Source organism: Festucalex cinctus, chromosome 9 (assembly GCF_051991245.1).
Source record: "Festucalex cinctus isolate MCC-2025b chromosome 9, RoL_Fcin_1.0, whole genome shotgun sequence".
Lineage (NCBI taxonomy): Eukaryota > Metazoa > Chordata > Actinopteri > Syngnathiformes > Syngnathidae > Festucalex > Festucalex cinctus.
The window spans coordinates 21,687,517-21,709,793 of NC_135419.1; the positions used below are offsets into that span (position 1 = coordinate 21,687,517).

Consider the following 22,277-nt stretch of genomic DNA (forward strand, 5'->3'; position numbering starts at 1 on the left):
CAGCGGACACCCTGGACTGGTTGCCAGCCAATCGCAGGGTACACAGAGACGAACAACCATCCATACACACAAGCACACCTAGGGACAATTCGGAGCACCCAATTAACCTGCCATGCATGTCTTTGGAATGTGGGAGGAAACCAGATTACCCGGAGAAGACCCACGCAGGCACGGGGAGAACATGCGAACTCCACCCAGGAAGGCCGGAGCCTGGACTCGAACCCGAGTCCTCAGAACTGGGAGGCGGACGTGCTATCCACTCAACTAACTAACCCAACTTACCCCCAACCGCCCAACCAACTAACATTGTTTTCTTAATTTACGCTCACTTAACAATTTTCAGCAGTGAAAAGTGAATATTTTGTCCAGAATTAATTTGATAACTTCATTATTTTGCATTTACATTTCATACCTTTTTAAAAAGTAATTTTTCTACTTGTTGTCGACTGATGATGACATCACCTGTGCTGAGGAAGTAGGTAACGGCCAATCATGGCTCACCTGTTTTCTAGCTTTGATCAGTAAACTGAGCCATGATTGGTCATTACCTACTTCCTCAGCACAGGTGATGTCATCATCAGTCGACAACAAGTCGAAAAATTACTTTTTAAAGGTAGTAATTGTACATGAAAAATGGTGTTACCGCATTAATTATACAAAAAATATGAACTTTTTCACTGCTGAAAATGGCTCAACGAGTCAAGTATCCCTTTAAAGTATAGATAATCGTGTTCTGAGGCATAGTATTTTAACTACTAATGTCACTGCTTAAAATAAATAATAGTACACAATTAGATTTATTGCTTATGTGATAAGGACAATGCACATTAACATAACACAGTACATGTAGAATAGTATCATACACAAAAATAGCTCATAGTTAACAAATCATAACATTGATCTAAGCTCCAATTCATAACACAAGTATCTATTTGAATGTAGTAGGTCACAAACTTGACTTCTCATACAGTTTGAGCGTTGGTGGTTTTAGGGCCGCAGCAAGAAATTTCTTTTTTGCGCGCGTGTGTGTAACATAGCGGCACGGTCCCGGCCGGCCATTCAGGTCCTGGCAGAGTTCCGTGCGGAGATGGACAGCAGGGTGACTTTGGTCCGAGGCCCCGACGAGGACGAGGAGCAGGACGCTTTGTTGGGCGGACGGGTCGGCCTTGGCGCAGCGCTGCTGCGGCAGCCACAGAGGGCGCTCTTGACCTTGTCCCTGAAGTCAGCCGAAACGTAGTAGAAGATGAAGGGGTCTGCGCAGCTGCTGAAGGTGCTGACGGCCAAGCTGAGCATGTACGGCACGTAGACGTCCTGGCCCAGGCCGGGGCCGTCGGCGGCGTAGGTGAGCAGCAGCAGGACGTTGCTAGGCAGCACACAGACCACAAACACGAGCAGCACCAGCAGCGTTAAGCGCACGGCGTGGGCGTAACGCTCGCCCTCGGCCAGCAGCGCGCGCACGACGCCGCAGTGGCAGAAGACGATGACCACCAAGGGTAGCAAGAAGCCCAGCGTGAAGAGGGTGGCGAAGTAGGGCAGGAAGAAGTTCTCCTGCTCCCGCTGGGGCAGCGCGTCGTGGCAGGTAGTGATGCCGAGCCGGTCCAGCGTGTACGTCTGCTGCGATAGCAGCAGCGGCAACATGGCCGCCGCCACCGCCGCCCACACTGCCGCCGTCATCCGCAGAGACGTCCGCCGGCCGCGCAGGCTCTTGGCGCCGAACGGGTGCACCAGGGCCACATAGCGGTCCAGGGCCACCAGTGCCAGGCACAGCGCCGAGCCGTACATGTTGCCGTAGAAGACGGCCGTGACCATCCGGCACACGGCCTCACCCAGCTCCCAGTGGTTCCCTCGGAAGTGGTAGGCGATGCGGAAGGGCAGCGCCAGCAGCAGCAGGGAGTCCACCGCGGTCAGGTTGATGAGCAAGACGGTGGACGGCAGGCACTTGGTCCTGAAGGCCAGGATCCACAGCGCCAACAGGTTGGCCGGCAGACCCGCTGCCAAGGCCAGGAGGTAGAGCGCCGGCAGGTACAAGGTGGTGGTCGGCGCCTGGATCTCTTTCAACTGCTTCTCGCTCAGCGTGCTGGTGTTGTTGCACGACACCCTCAACCGGAAGGCGCGAAGACCTGCGAACAACCGCAAACAAATGTTTGATTCCTGGCCAAGCAACAATTTGGAGAGCGAGACACAAATTCAAAAAGCACTGGAACGATAGGATTACTGTAAATGCACTTTACTTTGAAATCAGCGAGTCCTCCCTCAAGCTGGTCCAAAATGCTGCTGCTCGTCTCCTAACTGGTGCCCGTAAGAGGGAGCACATAACCCCTATCCTGGCCTCTCTTTACTGGCTGCCGGTAAAATTTAGAGTCCAGTTTAATATACTTTGATTTGTTTTGAAATCTCTTGCCCCACTTTACCTCGCTTGAGCTCTTGCACCAGTATGCACCTGCCCGGTGCCTCAGGTCAGCAGACCAGACGCAATTGGACGTACCGAGGACAAAGCGGAGGCTTAGAGGGGATGGAGCCTTTGCAGTTGTCAGTCCCTCCCTTGGGAACAACCTTCCGCAAAATATTAGGCAATCTCCCCCTCTTTATCTCCTTTTAATGCCCATCTTCAAACCCATCTGTACTCTTCGGCTTTTGACGCACCTTGAGACTTATCAAAATCAATGAGCTGCTCGATTTGAGGCACACGCGTGGTCGAGGCTTACTTCAACTCGGATGTGGATTTTATTCATGAAATGGAAGAAAAGAAAGTGAAATTCAGCTGCGTCTGTCTTGGTGTCGTGTCAGTGGCTTGATGCCAACATAGTGCCGATGGACTTTTGCCCATCGGAAAGCAACTATTAACGGGGGAGAGCGGATGCCCACTGGACTCGTTTCGAAGACGGTGGCCGGCCGCAGTTACGAGCCGAGTTGTTTGCAAAAATAAAACATTTGACCTGCTAAATGTGCATTTTGCACCTGTTAACATCTCGGCACTTCATCTTCATCTTTTTCCAGGTCTTTTCAGGGAGTTTCCTCTTTTGGGAGGTCGAATGCAGTCTCGATTGGGTTACGGTCCGGTTGATTGACTTGGCCAGTCAAAGACCTTCCACCTTCCCCACTGATGAAGTCCTTTGTTGTGTTTTGGATCTCTGTCTTGTAGTATGATGAAGCTTCTCTGTCTGTCGATGAGTTTGGATGCATTTTCGTCAGCTGGTATTTGGCGTTTGGTGCTGTTAAGCACCGCCTCCTGGTGGTCATTCGGGACTCATAGAACGACCGTTACGGATGTAACTGTCGGATATAACTCAAATCAAATCAAACCAAATCAATCTTTATTTATATAGCACCTTTCATACATTCAAATGCAACTCAAAATGCTGAACAAATAAAACATCCATAATACAATAAAAAGAAAAAGATATCCCTCCCCTCACCCTATATCACCATGATCGTACCCACAAACACACACGCAAACCACAACATGGCGGGGCACAGAACAACCCTGTGAGGAAAGGCACCCAGGAGGAGTTCTTCAACACTGAAAGGGATGACTGCCAACCACCACAGGGAGGAATGCCATCCCAGAGACCGCTGGCCAACAGTGACCACGACCCGCTCCAAACAGACTGAAGCGAGCCACAGCTCCCCGGGGTCAAGGGGCCACCGGGACGACCACCCGCCCGCAGGAGAAGAACAGCGCTCCCTCCCAGTGTGGAGGCTCCTCCATGAGAAAACACTGGAGCTAAACACTTAATAACTACCAAACTACTGCTGTCGTTCTATGAGTCCCGAACGACCGCCAGCATTGCTTGTCACTCCGAGCCCTCGTGTGTTTTGCACGAGAAGGTTCTGAGAGACTCTGTTCCGGTTCCCTTGCCCTCTTATACATGAGGATGATGTCAACCGGAACTATGGACTACATGTCCTTTTATGTATTCTTACTCAAGTGATGCATGCGCGTGAGGGGGATTTCCGTGCTGTTAAGCACCACCTCCTAGCCATCGTTCAAGACTCATAGAACCGTAGTTACTAGGGGTGCTAAAAAAAAATCGATTCGGCGATATATCGCGATACTACATCGCGCGATTCTCGAATCGATTCAATAAATAAAAAAAAAACTTTTTTTTTTTTTTTTTTAAGAGCTCAGAATTGTTCATTCGGTAGTCTTACCGATTCAACGTCTTATCATCATTGCCTTTTTTTTTTTTTTGTGTGTGTGTGTGAATCGATTTCTAAACTTAAAAATATTCAACAAAACGTCTGACTTCGGGTTAGGATTCACACCTTGAGCATGGAAGAATGTTATATGAACGGAACATTAAGCCTTAATATTTTATTTTAATGCTGTTCAAACATGAAACAGATTACAACCTCTATAAGACTGAAATTTCAGATAAATAAATAATACATTTTCATATAAATCTTACACTCTACAAGCTTACTGATTAGTATTTTCTAAATTTGAATGAAAAAAAATCGCAACAATCGACTTATAAATTCGTATCGGGATTCATCGGTATCGAATCGAATCGTGACCTGTGAATCGTAATACGAATCGAATCGTCAGGTACTAGGCAATTCACACCCCTAGTAGTTACATTCGTAACTGTTATTCTACTGCTCCCACCGGTCAAGACAAGGGAGCCCATTCCAGAAGCTAACCCCGGGTTTTCACTGGATGCGGTTGCGGTGCGGTTGCGGTGCGGTGCGTCTTGACTGCGTGCTCCGGACGGGTCAATTTTTTTGTCAATCCACACCGGCTCCGCACAGCTGCGGTCCGGCAGCTCCGTCGCCGCCCACTTCCCAACGTGTCTCGCGGGACCGCGCGCGCGCGATCATGTGGCATTTCACAACGAGAGGTGGACTTCTTTTTATTTAACATTTTCTTCTTCTTCTGCTGTGAGATTCCATGCAGCATCCTTTTTTTGGTTGTCCTTGTAAAGTATATTAATAACGAGAGTCGGGTCAGTGCGGGTCCACTCTTTATTTCTGTCTTCCCCGTCCGGCTGCCGCTCAGTACGGCAAGCGAGACGGGCACAACAAGCAATCGCGAACATCAAACTCACAATACATTACAGTCCTTATAAAAAGGATGTGCCGTGTCATATATTATTTTGTGGTTTTCCACCTCCAATATAAACCTCTCCTCGTCCATGTTCGCTGGTGTCTAAACCGTGAATGAGCACATGGCCCGGCGACGCCCACGTCACGTTTTGCTGAAAGCTTGCAAAATAGGAGCTGGCGAGTGTTTTATTCTGAAAGGTAACCGGAAATTTATTTTGAAACTGCCTCGGTCTTCCTGTCCCGCTCGATGTGTTTTGTGCTAGCTTGCCATTTGCCGCAGGCCTACCGCCTACCAAAAATAGAAAATAGGTCTATCAGAGAGAATATTACAAGGCCGCTTCTGTCAAAATTTGATGGATGACATTCTTAATTAGATTAGGGGGGTCATGTGTGGGTCATGACCCCTCCCTAATGAAGATTAATGACCCTTTAATGACTTCCAGATGTCATATAATGAAGATTAATGACCCTTAATGACTTCCAGATGTCATATAATGAGGGTTAATGACCTTTAATGACTTCCTGATGTCATTTAATGAGGGTTAATGACCCTTAATGACTTCCTGATGTCATTTAATGAAGATTAATGACCCCTAATGACTTCCTGATGTCATTTAATGAAGATGAATGACCCTTAATGACTTCCTGATGTCATTTAATGAAGATTAATGACCCTTTAATGACTTCCAGATGTCATATAATGAGGGTTAATGACCTTTAATGACTTCCAGATGTCATTTAATGAGGGGTAATGACCTTTAATGACTTCCGGATGTCGTTTAATGAGGATGAATGACCTTTAATGACTTCCGGATGTCGTATAATGAAGATGAATGACCTTTAATGACTTCCGGATGTCGTTTAATGAAGATGAATGACCTTTAATGACTTCCAGGTGTTATATAATGAAGATGAATGACCCTTAATGACTTCCTGATGTCATTTAATGAAGATTAATGACCCCTTAATGAAGATGGATGATGTGTAGGTGGTGTTCCTACCTGTTTTTGCAGATATCATGGCTGACCCGGGTTCAAATGCTAATTGTTTGGTTAACTTCCGGATCCGGTGCACGCCCCCTAGATTGAGTGAACAATGAATAATAATGAGATTGAATGACGTGATCGGAGGGAGTAGTTTAGTATGGGTAAAACCGCCGGGGGGAAAAGTACTAGCCATTTCTATTATGGTGAAGGGGGAAAAGTATGCGCAAACACGGCTCAAAGATTGTATTTTAGAGGTTGTAAAACAAGAAGTATAAGGTAAGGTTAAACTGTGATACGCTGGTTGGTATTATGAAATTAAAAAACATGAAGTTATACATTATATGTAAAAATGTTGTAAGAGTCGTTCGTGACTGCTGGGGTTGAATCTGAAAATAAACGGATAAAACTATATAATTTCCCCTTACTGATATAGTTACTATCTGACATTTTTGTTCAATATTTCTGTGAGTAGGGGGAAGCATATGCAGTCAAAGATTCATGGGGAGGTCAAATGTACGTCTGTGCTTGTGTGTGCGTACGCGCATGAATGGCTGCATGGGGGTCAAAGAAGTGTGAGGACAGACGGGCGGCTGAAGAAGTGTGAGGTTAGACGGTGGCTATAATGTTGTTAGTTTGAAAAGACAACGCTTCCTAAAATATATTACAAAAATATGCATCTACTTAGATCTGATTCTATTTATAATGATAATTTTATGTAGAAATTGGTGAAAAGCCATCATCAGCGATAGTCTCCTTACCCCTGCGAGGACAGGGGTTGCTGGTCATAAAATTAAATTAGGCTGAAGAAGAACGGATACGCAGCTAATTGCGAGGGGCCATTTTTGGTCTGAGAAAGGCGATTGTTCAATATTCCTGTGAGTAGGGGGAAGCAGAGGCAGTCAAAGATTCACGGGGAGGTCAAATGTATGTCTGAGGGGCCTGTGTATGCGTGTGTGCGTTTGCATGAGAGCTGAACAGTGTAAGATTAAACGGTAACTGTAATGTTGGTTTTCAAGAAGACATTTCCAAAACTGCTTCTTTAAAAAAACATCTACACAGATATCCATTTATGATAGTTTTATGCAGCAACCGATAGTTGAAACATCCTAGCTAACATTTTCTCAATGATTTGAAAAGTGGTGACAAGTGAAAACTAATTAAGCTTACCTATAGGCGTAACGGTGTGTGGCTTTGAGTCCATCACATACATGCTCTGCATAGAGCATATATGCGTAGCAGCGAGGTATGCGCAGCAGAAAGGGGAGATGTCCCTACACTCGTGAGAATTTTCTGAGGCTTGTTGGAGACACTAGGACTCTGTCACAGTTTGAGTGTGTGTGTTTCAATGACCATAATTGTTGGGGGGCTGGTGGATATGAGCGAGGGGGTTGGTTAGACGTCTGCCAGCGTGCTCTCCTTGGGATATTTTCTCAAATACTAAAACCCAAATGCCAGTCCTCTGAACCGAATGACCAGTTGTCTAAACACATTGAATAAATGTAACCCCTCATTTTCCAATGCCATAAAAACATTTTACATGAAGACACAATTCACAAATTGCTCTCATGCGATACAAAATGTTCACCACAAGTCAACAATATTTGAACACAACGGACTTAACTGGCGTTCACACAACAACTCAAAAATTGAATACACTTGTTGCTAATGATGTGACCACACCTATAACCTCAAGTTCAGAGTGTACAGTTTGCTGGAGAGTCCAAACAAGCGCAATGGATAGAGGCAGAGCCAGAGGAAGAGGAATTAGAGGAGGGAGAGGAGCAGGTCGAGCAATGCAAAAGTTATAAAATAGTAACATGGAATGGTAAGGGTATTCGTAAACACGAAAATAAAAATAATAATTTAACCATCTTATTACAGTCTTTCTCAATTGCTAATACACATTTCTTGAAACCTGTACCCATTTTCTCAAAACCTTAAACACAAACACAAAAATTCAAACAATTTTCACAAAAGCCGTGACTTTTCACTTCAAAACCTATTATCCGGTATTCAAATCCGAACAATATATTCAGATCATACACACAGTAAGTCAAAATATATTCACCATGAGAGCATTTGTTAGACACGACATAAAATAATCTAACACAGAGCATCCAGGGTAGGTAGTCAACAGAGGTTTATTTTACATGCATGAACAAACATAGTTTTTGGCACTAGACAAATTACTAACCAAGTTAAAATTATGGTGAATTCAAATGAAATAGAAAGGGTGTATGAAAATAAATTCCTTGGAGTAGTTATTGATGATAAATTATGTTGGAAGCCACATGTAGAAAATGTTAAAAGGAAAATGTCAAAAATCATCGGGATACTCTATAAAACTAAGGATGTCCTGAACATGAACTCATTATATATATTATATAGTTCATTATTATTACCATATTTGACCTATTGTGTGGAAATCTGGGGGACTGCATCTAAAACAAACACTAACTCTGTTTTCAATTTGCAAAAAAGAGCCATAAGGATTATTAATCGTTCAAAATATACAGAATCAACACATCCATTATTTATCAAATTAAATACAATGACATTTTATGACTTGGTTGAGTTTAAAATAGCACAAATAATGTACAAAGTATATAACAATCTACTCTGCTATATTACTCAGGCATTGTTTGAAATTAGACACAGTCCTTATGATATAAGGGGTACAAGTGTGTACAAAAAAACCAAAACAAGAACAAATATTAAGCAAAGGTGTGTTTCTGTAAAAGGTGTTAATTTGTGGAATAATCTGGGAATTGACTTGAAAAGATGTGACTCACTTGTTGAGTTAAAAAAATAAATGTTTAAATGCAAAGTTAAAAAAAATTACTTTTGTCAAATAAGAGCATGAAAATTGTATATAACGAGTATGAGTATATGATTTATAAATGTATTATGGTATATGTTTAGGAATTTCATGTATATATGTTGCTGGATAATGCACGCATCATTTTATTTTTAAAAATATTAACCTAGTATTGTATCAATAATGAAATAAGTTTAAATGTATAATGTATGAGGGGTAGGACTAAATAAATTAACTTCTTCCTACTCCCTTTTGAACATGTAAACTATGATGAGTTTGTTTTTTGTTTTTTCTTTTCTTCTTTTCTTTTTTAACTTTTGTTTCTCTGCTGTTTGTTTTTATGTTCAATAATTCAATCAATCAATCAATCAATCAATCAAAAAACATGATAGAGTCAAAATGGGCACTTTTGACAAAAAAACATGCATTAGTCTTAGGGCAAAATAATTTAGGAATATTGTGAAATGTGTTTAAGTTTTATCCAAAAAGAGTGGATGAGTTTTGAGAATTGGGTCTAAGCCTGAACCGTGTGTAAGGTTTGGTCAAAAAAGTGTTTCATTCCAGAAATTAGTCTCGGAAACTGAGAATTTGCTTCATCGAACGGGGTTTGGTGTTTTAGCAACTGATAAAAACTGTTAAGTTAAAAGCGGATATGACAATACAATAACCTCACATAACAAAATCAGAACAACCCCATCTCAATAGTAAAGAATACATTCAAATATTCACACCAACTTCTAGGCCGTGGGGTGAACCCCAAAAAAGTGCCTAGAAAATGAGTTTCGCTCCACTGTCTGGGCACTACTTGTTCAATGCATTTTTTGATAGATAATACCCTTCTGAACTTTGGGTTAAAAGTTCACCCAATGTTTTCCTGCCCCAATTTTGTCACAAGCCAGAAATGCATATATAGGTAAATAACAAAAAACGAAAATCTTGTGCTACAGTTTTTGGTTGTAAAACGTCTTACATTAAATTTGGCAACAGAAAATCATTCCCAGATGTTATAAATACATGTACCTAACATCAGAAACAAGTATTGGTGGTTTGGTGCAATCATGTGAATTTAGATAAATATATTAAATTTGTGCCAAAAAAACAAAAAACGCTTCAACTAGAAGTGAAACCAGCACACAGATGTGACATTTAGCTATGTTTATGTTTCATATATGAAAACAATTCACAACCTATTACGTAATGAAAGGTACACAAGAAGCAGCATACATCGGCCAAAAATACTACCATGCACCACAAACCTGGAACAAGGCAAAATGGACTAGATGGAAATAGATGCATTCAGAGCCCAGATTATTATAACATATAGAATATTTATTAAAGTATCAGATTGTGTCATCACAGCATGTCATTTATACCCCCCTACCCAAAAAATATTAATAAAAAAAAAATAATAAAATAAAAATCAAATGTGCATTCACAATAAAACCTTTGGAACTTCATTGGAACAGCTCTCTTTTTTTTTTTTTGGCAGACCAATTTAACAAAGGTCTGTGTTGTGGAAAAATGGAATACAGACATTTTTATTTTTGCTTGAAAAGTGTTAAAATGGAGAGTTAACATCTTGATAATGAAACAAACAAAATGGCAGATTTTACATAGATTTTACAGCCCTGCACTGTAAAGTGTCCTCGTATGTCCTGTCATTTTCCAACCTGATGTTGTACCAGCCATGTGTTAGTGTCACTTTCTTGGCTTACATCAGTAGACTCAGTAGTTGATGTATCTGATGAGTGAGGTACCCTGTCTAAAAGTTTGTCAGTTGTTGGTAATGTCTCTACAAAAACCATTTCAGAGTTGTTGCTGGAAAGGGGTGTGAAAAACCAGCTGGGGGAAATCACGCCTCAATCTTCGTTTCAGTATATCCTGCCTGAAATAGAAAATTAAAGGGAAAGATGAGCACAAGATACACATATTCACATCACACTAGGGCTGCTCTATTATGGAAAAAAATAATCATCACAATTATTTTGGTAATAATTGAAATCAAGATTATTCTAAACAATTATATTTTGTTCAAATCAAGAAAATATTTCAACATTTGAAAATAAGACCATCACAATCATATGAAACTATAATTATGTAAGTTGCTTTTGGATCCAACAAAATTTATAATATATTATTATTATTATTATTATTATTATTATTATTATTATTATTATTATTATTATGACGTTAGCAAAAATTTGAAGTTGGGGTGCAGTGTGTGTGCAGTAAGCTAGTTTTGACATGGGTGTGTGGTAAAATAACTCGTGTGGGCGTGCCACAACTCAAAATTAGTATTATTAGTGCTGCAGCTATCGAATATTTTGGTATTTGGATATCCTACTGAAAATTCTAGTGAATAATCGTATATTTGGATAGAAATACAAATATACCTATAGGCCTATATACTTTCGTGGTCAAAGAACAATTATAAATACAGAAGACAAAAAAACACATTTGCATGTAATAATTAACAACCAACTGGTTTTCATTTTTAGAGAATCAATTTTATTTATTTATTTATTTTTAACTTAAATTGAGCTTGTCAGCAAACTATTTTTCTCTGAAACAGTGAGATTTTAGACAAATCTCTCCCCATAGATTTCATAAATGTGTTTCAATGTGAAGATTTATATCTTACCTGTAGTCTGAAGCATCAAGATCCCCGTGTTTATTAACACTGTTCACAAACCCCTTAGCTTGTCCATTCTCATCACATCTTTGTCAACTATAATCCTTTGACGGATTACTTGTTCACAAAAAGAATTTGTAGCTCTCAGCATTGGGTTGTCTAAAACACACACACACTCACTTAATATGTGCAGAGTCATGCTTTCTAATTAATGCTGTCTCGAAATGTAAACAGAATACAAGTGACATATTGCTGACCAATGCTTTACTTTGGAAATGTGTAATTTTAGCAAAGTGACAATGAAATAGTGCAATGTAACAACTCACATTTGTTCGTCCCTGGTTGCTGTTGACTTTAAGAACCTTGTGTAATCTCTGAAACAAAATTGCACCTCCATTGTGACACAGTCTTTTGTCTTGAATATGCAGAAGAATGGAACAGTCTTTCTTCATCTCAGCGGCCTGCAGCAACCAACCCGCCTTTAGACAAAAAAGAATTACATTATAAGTGTTATTGTCACATCACCTCTTTACAGTATATGCACATCACAGATTTAAGTAAAGTGTTTGTTGAGGTTGATGAGAGAGAGTTTGGGGAAAAGGGAGTGTGTAGCTGTGACTATTTTATGACTCTGATGGGCACAGGTAACTCGAGTTTGGTAACAACTGTTGGATTCACTCGATAAATCATTCAGCAGCTCGCGTTTTTACTAAACTATAGCCTTAAAACTCATTCAAGGACGCATCTGTTGAGGAAGGACGCATCTGTGCTTGCTCCTGCACTCGCTCGTGAATCTAACTACTTGTTGATTTTTGCATTGGGATTTTTAACTACATTGTTGCAAAAATGCCTGGCGGAAAAAGAGCTGACGAGATTGAGGAGATAAAATCTTCTCTTAAAAAACTCAGTGGAATGGTTGCCGAATTACTTGAAATGAAGAAGAGCATTGAGCCACTTCTTCAGGAAATACAGCAATTGAAGAAAGAGACACAGGAAAAAGATCGACGCATTGTTGCCTTGGAACAAAAAGTCCCTCCAGTTGGAAGCGAAAAGCACATCTGAATGTGCGCAGGATCAACAGTTAATCCCAAATCTCTGAGTTGAAGTGTCACTTGCTGTTCCACAGTCTCGTTCCCTGAATATTGGTCAGAATCTTCCGTGCTCGTGCTAGGCGCAGCTCTCAAAGGGCCACGGCGCGGCTTGATCTTGATACCGGTGACTATCACATTGTTGATACGAAGATTTTGTTCCAAATCATCCACTTTTTGTTCCAAGGCAACAATGCGTCGATCTTTTTCCTGTGTCTCTTTCTTCAATTGCTGTATTTCCTGAAGAAGTGGCTCAATGCTCTTCTTCATTTCAAGTAATTCGGCAACCATTCCACTGAGTTTTTTAAGAGAAGATTTTATCTCCTCAATCTCGTCAGCTCTTTTTCCGCCAGGCATTTTTGCAACAATGTAGTTAAAAATCCCAATGCAAAAATCAACAAGTAGTTAGATTCACGAGCGAGTGCAGGAGCAAGCACAGATGCGTCCTTCCTCAACAGATGCGTCCTTGAATGAGTTTTAAGGCTATAGTTTAGTAAAAACGCGAGCTGCTGAATGATTTATCGAGTGAATCCAACAGTTGTTACCAAACTCGAGTTACCTGTGCCCATCAGAGTCATAAAATAGTCACAGCTACACACTCCCTTTTCCCTAAACTCTCTCTCATCAACCTCAACAAACACTTTACTTAAATCTGTGATGTGCATATACTGTAAAGAGGTGATGTGACAATAACACTTATAATGTAATTCTTTTTTGTCTAAAGGCGGGTTGGTTGCTGCAGGCCGCTGAGATGAAGAAAGACTGTTCCATTCTTCTGCATATTCAAGACAAAAGACTGTGTCACAATGGAGGTGCAATTTTGTTTCAGAGATTACACAAGGTTCTTAAAGTCAACAGCAACCAGGGACGAACAAATGTGAGTTGTTACATTGCACTATTTCATTGTCACTTTGCTAAAATTACACATTTCCAAAGTAAAGCATTGGTCAGCAATATGTCACTTGTATTCTGTTTACATTTCGAGACAGCATTAATTAGAAAGCATGACTCTGCACATATTAAGTGAGTGTGTGTGTGTTTTAGACAACCCAATGCTGAGAGCTACAAATTCTTTTTGTGAACAAGTAATCCGTCAAAGGATTATAGTTGACAAAGATGTGATGAGAATGGACAAGCTAAGGGGTTTGTGAACAGTGTTAATAAACACGGGGATCTTGATGCTTCAGACTACAGGTAAGATATAAATCTTCACATTGAAACACATTTATGAAATCTATGGGGAGAGATTTGTCTAAAATCTCACTGTTTCAGAGAAAAATAGTTTGCTGACAAGCTCAATTTAAGTTAAAAATAAATAAATAAATAAAATTGATTCTCTAAAAATGAAAACCAGTTGGTTGTTAATTATTACATGCAAATGTGTTTTTTTGTCTTCTGTATTTATAATTGTTCTTTGACCACGAAAGTATATAGGCCTATAGGTATATTTGTATTTCTATCCAAATATACGATTATTCACTAGAATTTTCAGTAGGATATCCAAATACCAAAATATTCGATAGCTGCAGCACTAATAATACTAATTTTGAGTTGTGGCACGCCCACACGAGTTATTTTACCACACACCCATGTCAAAACTAGCTTACTGCACACACACTGCACCCCAACTTCAAATTTTTGCTAACGTCATAATAATAATAATAATAATAATAATAATAATAATAATAATAATAATAATAATAATATATTATAAATTTTGTTGGATCCAAAAGCAACTTACATAATTATAGTTTCATATGATTGTGATGGTCTTATTTTCAAATGTTGAAATATTTTCTTGATTTGAACAAAATATAATTGTTTAGAATAATCTTGATTTCAATTATTACCAAAATAATTGTGATGATTATTTTTTTCCATAATAGAGCAGCCCTAGTGTGATGTGAATATGTGTATCTTGTGCTCATCTTTCCCTTTAATTTTCTATTTCAGGCAGGATATACTGAAACGAAGATTGAGGCGTGATTTCCCCCAGCTGGTTTTTCACACCCCTTTCCAGCAACAACTCTGAAATGGTTTTTGTAGAGACATTACCAACAACTGACAAACTTTTAGACAGGGTACCTCACTCATCAGATACATCAACTACTGAGTCTACTGATGTAAGCCAAGAAAGTGACACTAACACATGGCTGGTACAACATCAGGTTGGAAAATGACAGGACATACGAGGACACTTTACAGTGCAGGGCTGTAAAATCTATGTAAAATCTGCCATTTTGTTTGTTTCATTATCAAGATGTTAACTCTCCATTTTAACACTTTTCAAGCAAAAATAAAAATGTCTGTATTCCATTTTTCCACAACACAGACCTTTGTTAAATTGGTCTGCCAAAAAAAAAAAAAGAGAGCTGTTCCAATGAAGTTCCAAAGGTTTTATTGTGAATGCACATTTGATTTTTATTTTATTATTTTTTTTTTTATTAATATTTTTTGGGTAGGGGGGTATAAATGACATGCTGTGATGACACAATCTGATACTTTAATAAATATTCTATATGTTATAATAATCTGGGCTCTGAATGCATCTATTTCCATCTAGTCCATTTTGCCTTGTTCCAGGTTTGTGGTGCATGGTAGTATTTTTGGCCGATGTATGCTGCTTCTTGTGTACCTTTCATTACGTAATAGGTTGTGAATTGTTTTCATATATGAAACATAAACATAGCTAAATGTCACATCTGTGTGCTGGTTTCACTTCTAGTTGAAGCGTTTTTTGTTTTTTTGGCACAAATTTAATATATTTATCTAAATTCACATGATTGCACCAAACCACCAATACTTGTTTCTGATGTTAGGTACATGTATTTATAACATCTGGGAATGATTTTCTGTTGCCAAATTTAATGTAAGACGTTTTACAACCAAAAACTGTAGCACAAGATTTTCGTTTTTTGTTATTTACCTATATATGCATTTCTGGCTTGTGACAAAATTGGGGCAGGAAAACATTGGGTGAACTTTTAACCCAAAGTTCAGAAGGGTATTATCTATCAAAAAATGCATTGAACAAGTAGTGCCCAGACAGTGGAGCGAAACTCATTTTCTAGGCACTTTTTTGGGGTTCACCCCACGGCCTAGAAGTTGGTGTGAATATTTGAATGTATTCTTTACTATTGAGATGGGGTTGTTCTGATTTTGTTATGTGAGGTTATTGTATTGTCATATCCGCTTTTAACTTAACAGTTTTTATCAGTTGCTAAAACACCAAACCCCGTTCGATGAAGCAAATTCTCAGTTTCCGAGACTAATTTCTGGAATGAAACACTTTTTTGACCAAACCTTACACACGGTTCAGGCTTAGACCCAATTCTCAAAACTCATCCACTCTTTTTGGATAAAACTTAAACACATTTCACAATATTCCTAAATTATTTTGCCCTAAGACTAATGCATGTTTTTTTGTTAAAAGTGCCCATTTTGACTCTATCATGTTTTTTGATTGATTGATTGATTGATTGAATTATTGAACATAAAAACAAACAGCAGAGAAACAAAAGTTAAAAAAGAAAAGAAGAAAAGAAAAAACAAAAAACAAACTCATCATAGTTTACATGTTCAAAAGGGAGTAGGAAGAAGTTAATTTATTTAGTCGTACCCCTCATACATTATACATTTAAACTTATTTCATTATTGATACAATACTAGGTTAATATTTTTAAAAATAAAATGATGCGTGCATTATCCAGCAACATATATACATGAAATTCCTAAACATATACCATAATACATTTATAAATCATATACTCATACTCGTTATATACAATTTTCATGCTCTTATTTGACAAAAGTAATTTTTTTTAACTTTGCATTTAAACATTTATTTTTTTAACTCAACAAGTGAGTCACATCTTTTCAAGTCAATTCCCAGATTATTCCACAAATTAACACCTTTTACAGAAACACACCTTTGCTTAATATTTGTTCTTGTTTTGGGTTTTTTGTACACACTTGTACCCCTTATATCATAAGGACTGTGTCTAATTTCAAACAATGTCTGAGTAATATAGCAGAGTAGATTGTTATATACTTTGTACATTATTTGTGCTATTTTAAACTCAACCAAGTCATAAAATGTCATTGTATTTAATTTGATAAATAATGGATGTGTTGATTCTGTATATTTTGAACGATTAATAATCCTTATGGCTCTTTTTTGCAAATTGAAAACAGAGTTAGTGTTTGTTTTAGATGCAGTCCCCCAGATTTCTACACAATAGGTCAAATATGGTAATAATAATGAACTATATAATATATATAATGAGTTCATGTTCAGGACATCCTTAGTTTTATAGAGTATCCCGATGATTTTTGACATTTTCCTTTTAACATTTTCTACATGTGGCTTCCAACATAATTTATCATCAATAACTACTCCAAGGAATTTATTTTCATACACCCTTTCTATTTCATTTGAATTCACCATAATTTTAACTTGGTTAGTAATTTGTCTAGTGCCAAAAACTATGTTTGTTCATGCATGTAAAATAAACCTCTGTTGACTACCTACCCTGGATGCTCTGTGTTAGATTATTTTATGTCGTGTCTAACAAATGCTCTCATGGTGAATATATTTTGACTTACTGTGTGTATGATCTGAATATATTGTTCGGATTTGAATACCGGATAATAGGTTTTGAAGTGAAAAGTCACGGCTTTTGTGAAAATTGTTTGAATTTTTGTGTTTGTGTTTAAGGTTTTGAGAAAATGGGTACAGGTTTCAAGAAATGTGTATTAGCAATTGAGAAAGACTGTAATAAGATGGTTAAATTATTATTTTTATTTTCGTGTTTACGAATACCCTTACCATTCCATGTTACTATTTTATAACTTTTGCATTGCTCGACCTGCTCCTCTCCCTCCTCTAATTCCTCTTCCTCTGGCTCTGCCTCTATCCATTGCGCTTGTTTGGACTCTCCAGCAAACTGTACACTCTGAACTTGAGTTTATAGGTGTGGTCACATCATTAGCAACAAGTGTATTCAATTTTTGAGTTGTTGTGTGAACGCCAGTTAAGTCCGTTGTGTTCAAATATTGTTGACTTGTGGTAAACATTTTGTATCGCATGAGAGCAATTTGTGAATTGTGTCTTCATGTAAAATGTTTTTATGGCATTGGAAAATGAGGGGTTACATTTATTCAATGTGTTTAGACAACTGGTCATTCGGTTCAGAGGACTGGCATTTGGGTTTTAGTATTTGAGAAAATATCCCAAGGAGAGCACGCTGGCAGACGTCTAACCAACCCCCTCGCTCATATCCACCAGCCCCCCAACAATTATGGTCATTGAAACACACACACTCAAACTGTGACAGAGTCCTAGTGTCTCCAACAAGCCTCAGAAAATTCTCACGAGTGTAGGGACATCTCCCCTTTCTGCTACGCATACCTCGCTGCTACGCATATATGCTCTATGCAGAGCATGTATGTGATGGACTCAAAGCCACACACCGTTACGCCTATAGGTAAGCTTAATTAGTTTTCACTTGTCACCACTTTTCAAATCCTTGAGAAAATGTTAGCTAGGATGTTTCAACTATCGGTTGCTGCATAAAACTATCATAAATGGATATCTGTGTAGATGTTTTTTTAAAGAAGCAGTTTTGGAAATGTCTTCTTGAAAACCAACATTACAGTTACCGTTTAATCTTACACTGTTCAGCTCTCATGCAAACGCACACACGCATACACAGGCCCCTCAGACATACATTTGACCTCCCCGTGAATCTTTGACTGCCTCTGCTTCCCCCTACTCACAGGAATATTGAACAATCGCCTTTCTCAGACCAAAAATGGCCCCTCGCAATTAGCTGCGTATCCGTTCTTCTTCAGCCTAATTTAATTTTATGACCAGCAACCCCTGTCCTCGCAGGGGTAAGGAGACTATCGCTGATGATGGCTTTTCACCAATTTCTACATAAAATTATCATTATAAATAGAATCAGATCTAAGTAGATGCATATTTTTGTAATATATTTTAGGAAGCGTCTTTTCAAACTAACAACATTATAGCCACCGTCTAACCTCACACTTCTTCAGCCGCCCGTCTGTCCTCACACTTCTTTGACCCCCATGCAGCCATTCATGCGCGTACGCACACACAAGCACAGACGTACATTTGACCTCCCCATGAATCTTTGACTGCATATGCTTCCCCCTACTCACAGAAATATTGAACAAAAATGTCAGATAGTAACTATATCAGTAAGGGGAAATTATATAGTTTTATCCGTTTATTTTCAGATTCAACCCCAGCAGTCACGAACGACTCTTACAACATTTTTACATATAATGTATAACTTCATGTTTTTTAATTTCATAATACCAACCAGCGTATCACAGTTTAACCTTACCTTATACTTCTTGTTTTACAACCTCTAAAATACAATCTTTGAGCCGTGTTTGCGCATACTTTTCCCCCTTCACCATAATAGAAATGGCTAGTACTTTTCCCCCCGGCGGTTTTACCCATACTAAACTACTCCCTCCGATCACGTCATTCAATCTCATTATTATTCATTGTTCACTAAATCTAGGGGGCGTGCACCGGATCCGGAAGTTAACCAAACAATTAGCATTTGAACCCGGGTCAGCCATGATATCTGCAAAAACAGGTAGGAACACCACCTACACATCATCCATCTTCATTAAGGGGTCATTAATCTTCATTAAATGACATCAGGAAGTCATTAAGGGTCATTCATCTTCATTATATAACACCTGGAAGTCATTAAAGGTCATTCATCTTCATTAAACGACATCCGGAAGTCATTAAAGGTCATTCATCTTCATTATACGACATCCGGAAGTCATTAAAGGTCATTCATCCTCATTAAATGACATCTGGAAGTCATTAAAGGTCATTAACCCTCATTATATGACATCTGGAAGTCATTAAAGGGTCATTAATCTTCATTAAATGACATCAGGAAGTCATTAAGGGTCATTCATCTTCATTAAATGACATCAGGAAGTCATTAGGGGTCATTAATCTTCATTAAATGACATCAGGAAGTCATTAAGGGTCATTAACCCTCATTAAATGACATCAGGAAGTCATTAAGGGTCATTAACCCTCATTATATGACATCTGGAAGTCATTAAAGGGTCATTAATCTTCATTAGGGAGGGGTCATGACCCATACATGACCCCCCTAATCTAATTAAGAATGTCATCCATCAAATTTTGACAGAAGCGGCCTTGTAATATTCTCTCTTCTATCCTTGCGGAAGGCTTGCGGCACGCCGCAGGCCTTCCGCAGTCGACACGCAACGCACCCGCAAGCGGTGTAAACTGCACCATTCGAATGAATGGAATCTAATTGCTTGCGTCGCCGGACCGCACCGCAACCGCACCGCAACCGCACCGCAACCGCATCCAGTGAAAACCCGGGGTAAGCCGTGACATGGTCTCTGTCATAACCTTGTGACGTTTGGATCAGAAGCAGTTCCTTTGGTTCTCCATTACTTTCTATCACTTTGCTTTGCTTGTTCCGAAACTTTTGCGGCTCATCTGTGGACTGCAAAATACAATCTGGCCTTTTTTTTTGCTGATGAGTAGTTTGCATGTGATGTGCTCTGTTTATATTTCTTTATCTCCAAGTTTGCTGAAGTTGTCACGACCAAAAACTTTGGGTGCTTCCTCACTTCTCTCACAACGTTGTTGGCACTCTTGCTTGACTGACTCTTGACTGTATGTTGCGAGTTTTTTCTTTTCTTTTGTAGGGCATTCCAAATTGCTGGACTGGCAATGCTTGGATGACTATCCAGAATATCCTGGACCACAATCTAATTTCTGCCTCCATGCCAGGTGGCCTCGTGTCGCTATGTGTGGGTCAACCTTCTCGTAGGTCTTCAAGCTCAGGGTTGCCCCATGCTCACCTTCCTTCTTGCAATGTAGCCACTGAATCTTCCCTCTGGATGGTGTCCTAACCATCCAAGTCTGCTCTCTCCAACCTTGCCTCCAAAACATCCTCTGATCTCAATCCTAATCCTCTGCAACCTGCTCACTCCTGGTAGTGTCCAGTCTTGCCAAAGTTCCTCCTGTCCAGCGAGCTGCTTCCACATCACCACTGCTGTATTTAAAAGCTGAGCATGAGAGAGGGTCGGTTGTTGTTCCTTGAAGCGATAAGGCTGCCAACGACTGTGGACTCGCTGACCAGCTCAACCTTCAGATGATTATTTTTCTCTACTGATTTTTTTGGGAACTTCATACCAGATTCTTCACATCACTGGAAAACTGTCCACACCTGATGACTTCAGAACATTTTCATCTCTAGACATGCAGGCAACATGTATCCTTGCCTGGACCTGGATACAAGTCTCAGTCTTTGGACCAGCAGCGATTAGAATGTGTGTCAACTTTCAGACCAGCAAAGCCAGAACATGGATCTTTCTTGAGACCTTCAGAGGTCAAAAAGTATCCTTGCCTTGACCTGTAAAGACCAGAGCATGCCTCAGTCTTTTGGCCAGACCGGACCAGACGTCTTCTGTCCCAGTAATGTGGAACTTCCTGTGAGTCGAGGTTGATCGAAGCTATTTTGAAGTAAACTAGCCGAGTCATGTTTGAGTTTGGTGTAAAGGATGGTGCCAAAGAGGAAGAAGAGTCAACTCACGCATGGACATGCCGGAACATTCCTCGGTGGGACCAGCAGATGACAAAGACGACTCTCCGAGGACAGACCACAGCAGCCAAACCAAGACCGGAGCCCCAAACCACTTCATCTTCTCCTCCAGCAACTTTGGTTGTAAATGTGTTTTCTTCTTTTTTGTGTTTTTTTTTCCCTCCAATTGAAAAAAATCTCCTTTGTTTCCCTGACTTCTTTTTGTGGTGAATGCGCGAGGGGCGTACATGTAGTTGCTCGCTCTCCTTCTCGGTGAAGTCTGATGCGGTCCAGATGTGTTCCGCGTCGAGGAAACGAGTGAGTCAAGTTCTCTTGCATCTCGATAGCGGTCAACCGTGAGAGGTGCGGTGCATGCTGGGTAACTAAGCTAACTGGTCCCCAACATGTGAAAAGTATTTGTGCCATTTCCTGTTTTCACGTCACTGTCCGGTCCCGATAAGAACTCTTCCTGTCTGTGGTTTCGATGCTTCTGTTGTTGCCATGGTGACACATTCAAGTCATGGTGTCTGAAGAGTAGACAAATAGTAAAAACAAATGTATACAGCATCAATGTAAGCACTGCAACATCTCCTGGGGTCTTCATATATTCTAGTAATGTGTAATCACATGATGCCCATTTACATAATTATAACTTATCTACTTGTGATATTTATTCATTCATTTGGTTTGATCTTGTTTTACATGTCTTTATTACATGACTGATTTTGACTCCATGTACAGCACTTTTTATGAAGCGGTGGTTGTTTTATAGAAATATAAAATGGAGTTGGTTTGAGGCTCCTGTCTTGTTCCTCTATCAGTTCTCAAGTCATCGTTTCGCTGGAGGACGTACACAGTCTGACAAATCATCATCTGAACATCTTGTTCTTCCACTTCTCTCTTTGACTTCTCTTTTTTCTTTAATAATGACTAAAAATTACCGTTCACGAAAATTTTGCAACCACTTTCCACTTGAGAGAGAGAGAGAGAGAGAGAGAGAGAGAGAGAGAGAGAGAGAGAGAGAGAGAGAGAGAGAGAGAGAGAGAGAGAGAGGGCGTGTTCTCGCGATAGTTCTCGCGATAC

At 39.7% G+C, this 22,277-nt stretch overlaps 1 protein-coding gene and 2 long non-coding RNA genes across 3 annotated transcripts; 1 reads left to right on the forward strand and 2 right to left on the reverse strand.

Moving 5' to 3' along the window:
- Positions 1–778: 778 nt before the first annotated feature.
- Positions 779–21,773, reverse strand: LOC144026338 (proteinase-activated receptor 4-like). The gene is made up of 2 exons (XM_077532953.1): positions 21,207–21,773; positions 779–2,120 (listed from the first exon to the last, which is right to left on the reverse strand). The coding sequence occupies exons 1-2, from the start codon at positions 21,442–21,444 to the stop codon at positions 1,060–1,062; spliced, it is 1,299 nt and encodes a 432-aa protein (XP_077389079.1). The 5' UTR covers positions 21,445–21,773; the 3' UTR covers positions 779–1,059.
- On the reverse strand, positions 10,159–12,917 carry LOC144025783 (uncharacterized). The gene is made up of 3 exons (XR_013284954.1): positions 11,809–12,917; positions 11,492–11,641; positions 10,159–10,735 (listed from the first exon to the last, which is right to left on the reverse strand). It is a non-coding gene; the product is annotated as an uncharacterized LOC144025783 (long non-coding RNA).
- Positions 12,718–15,252, forward strand: LOC144026388 (uncharacterized). Its single transcript, XR_013285123.1, has 3 exons — positions 12,718–13,447; positions 13,615–13,764; positions 14,524–15,252. It is a non-coding gene; the product is annotated as an uncharacterized LOC144026388 (long non-coding RNA).
- Positions 21,774–22,277: the final 504 nt, after the last annotated feature.

What these genes read in the sequence shown, in the direction of transcription:
- LOC144026338 (XM_077532953.1), bottom strand. Translation starts at nt 21,444, where the DNA reads ATGTACGCCCCTCGCGCATTCACCACAAAAAGAAGTCAGGGAAACAAA. An exon ending in ATGTTCCGGCATGTCCATGC is followed by an intron (nt 2,121 to 21,206) that starts GTGAGTTGACTC and finishes GGTTGTTCGCAG; the next exon opens with GTCTTCGCGCCTTCCGGTTG.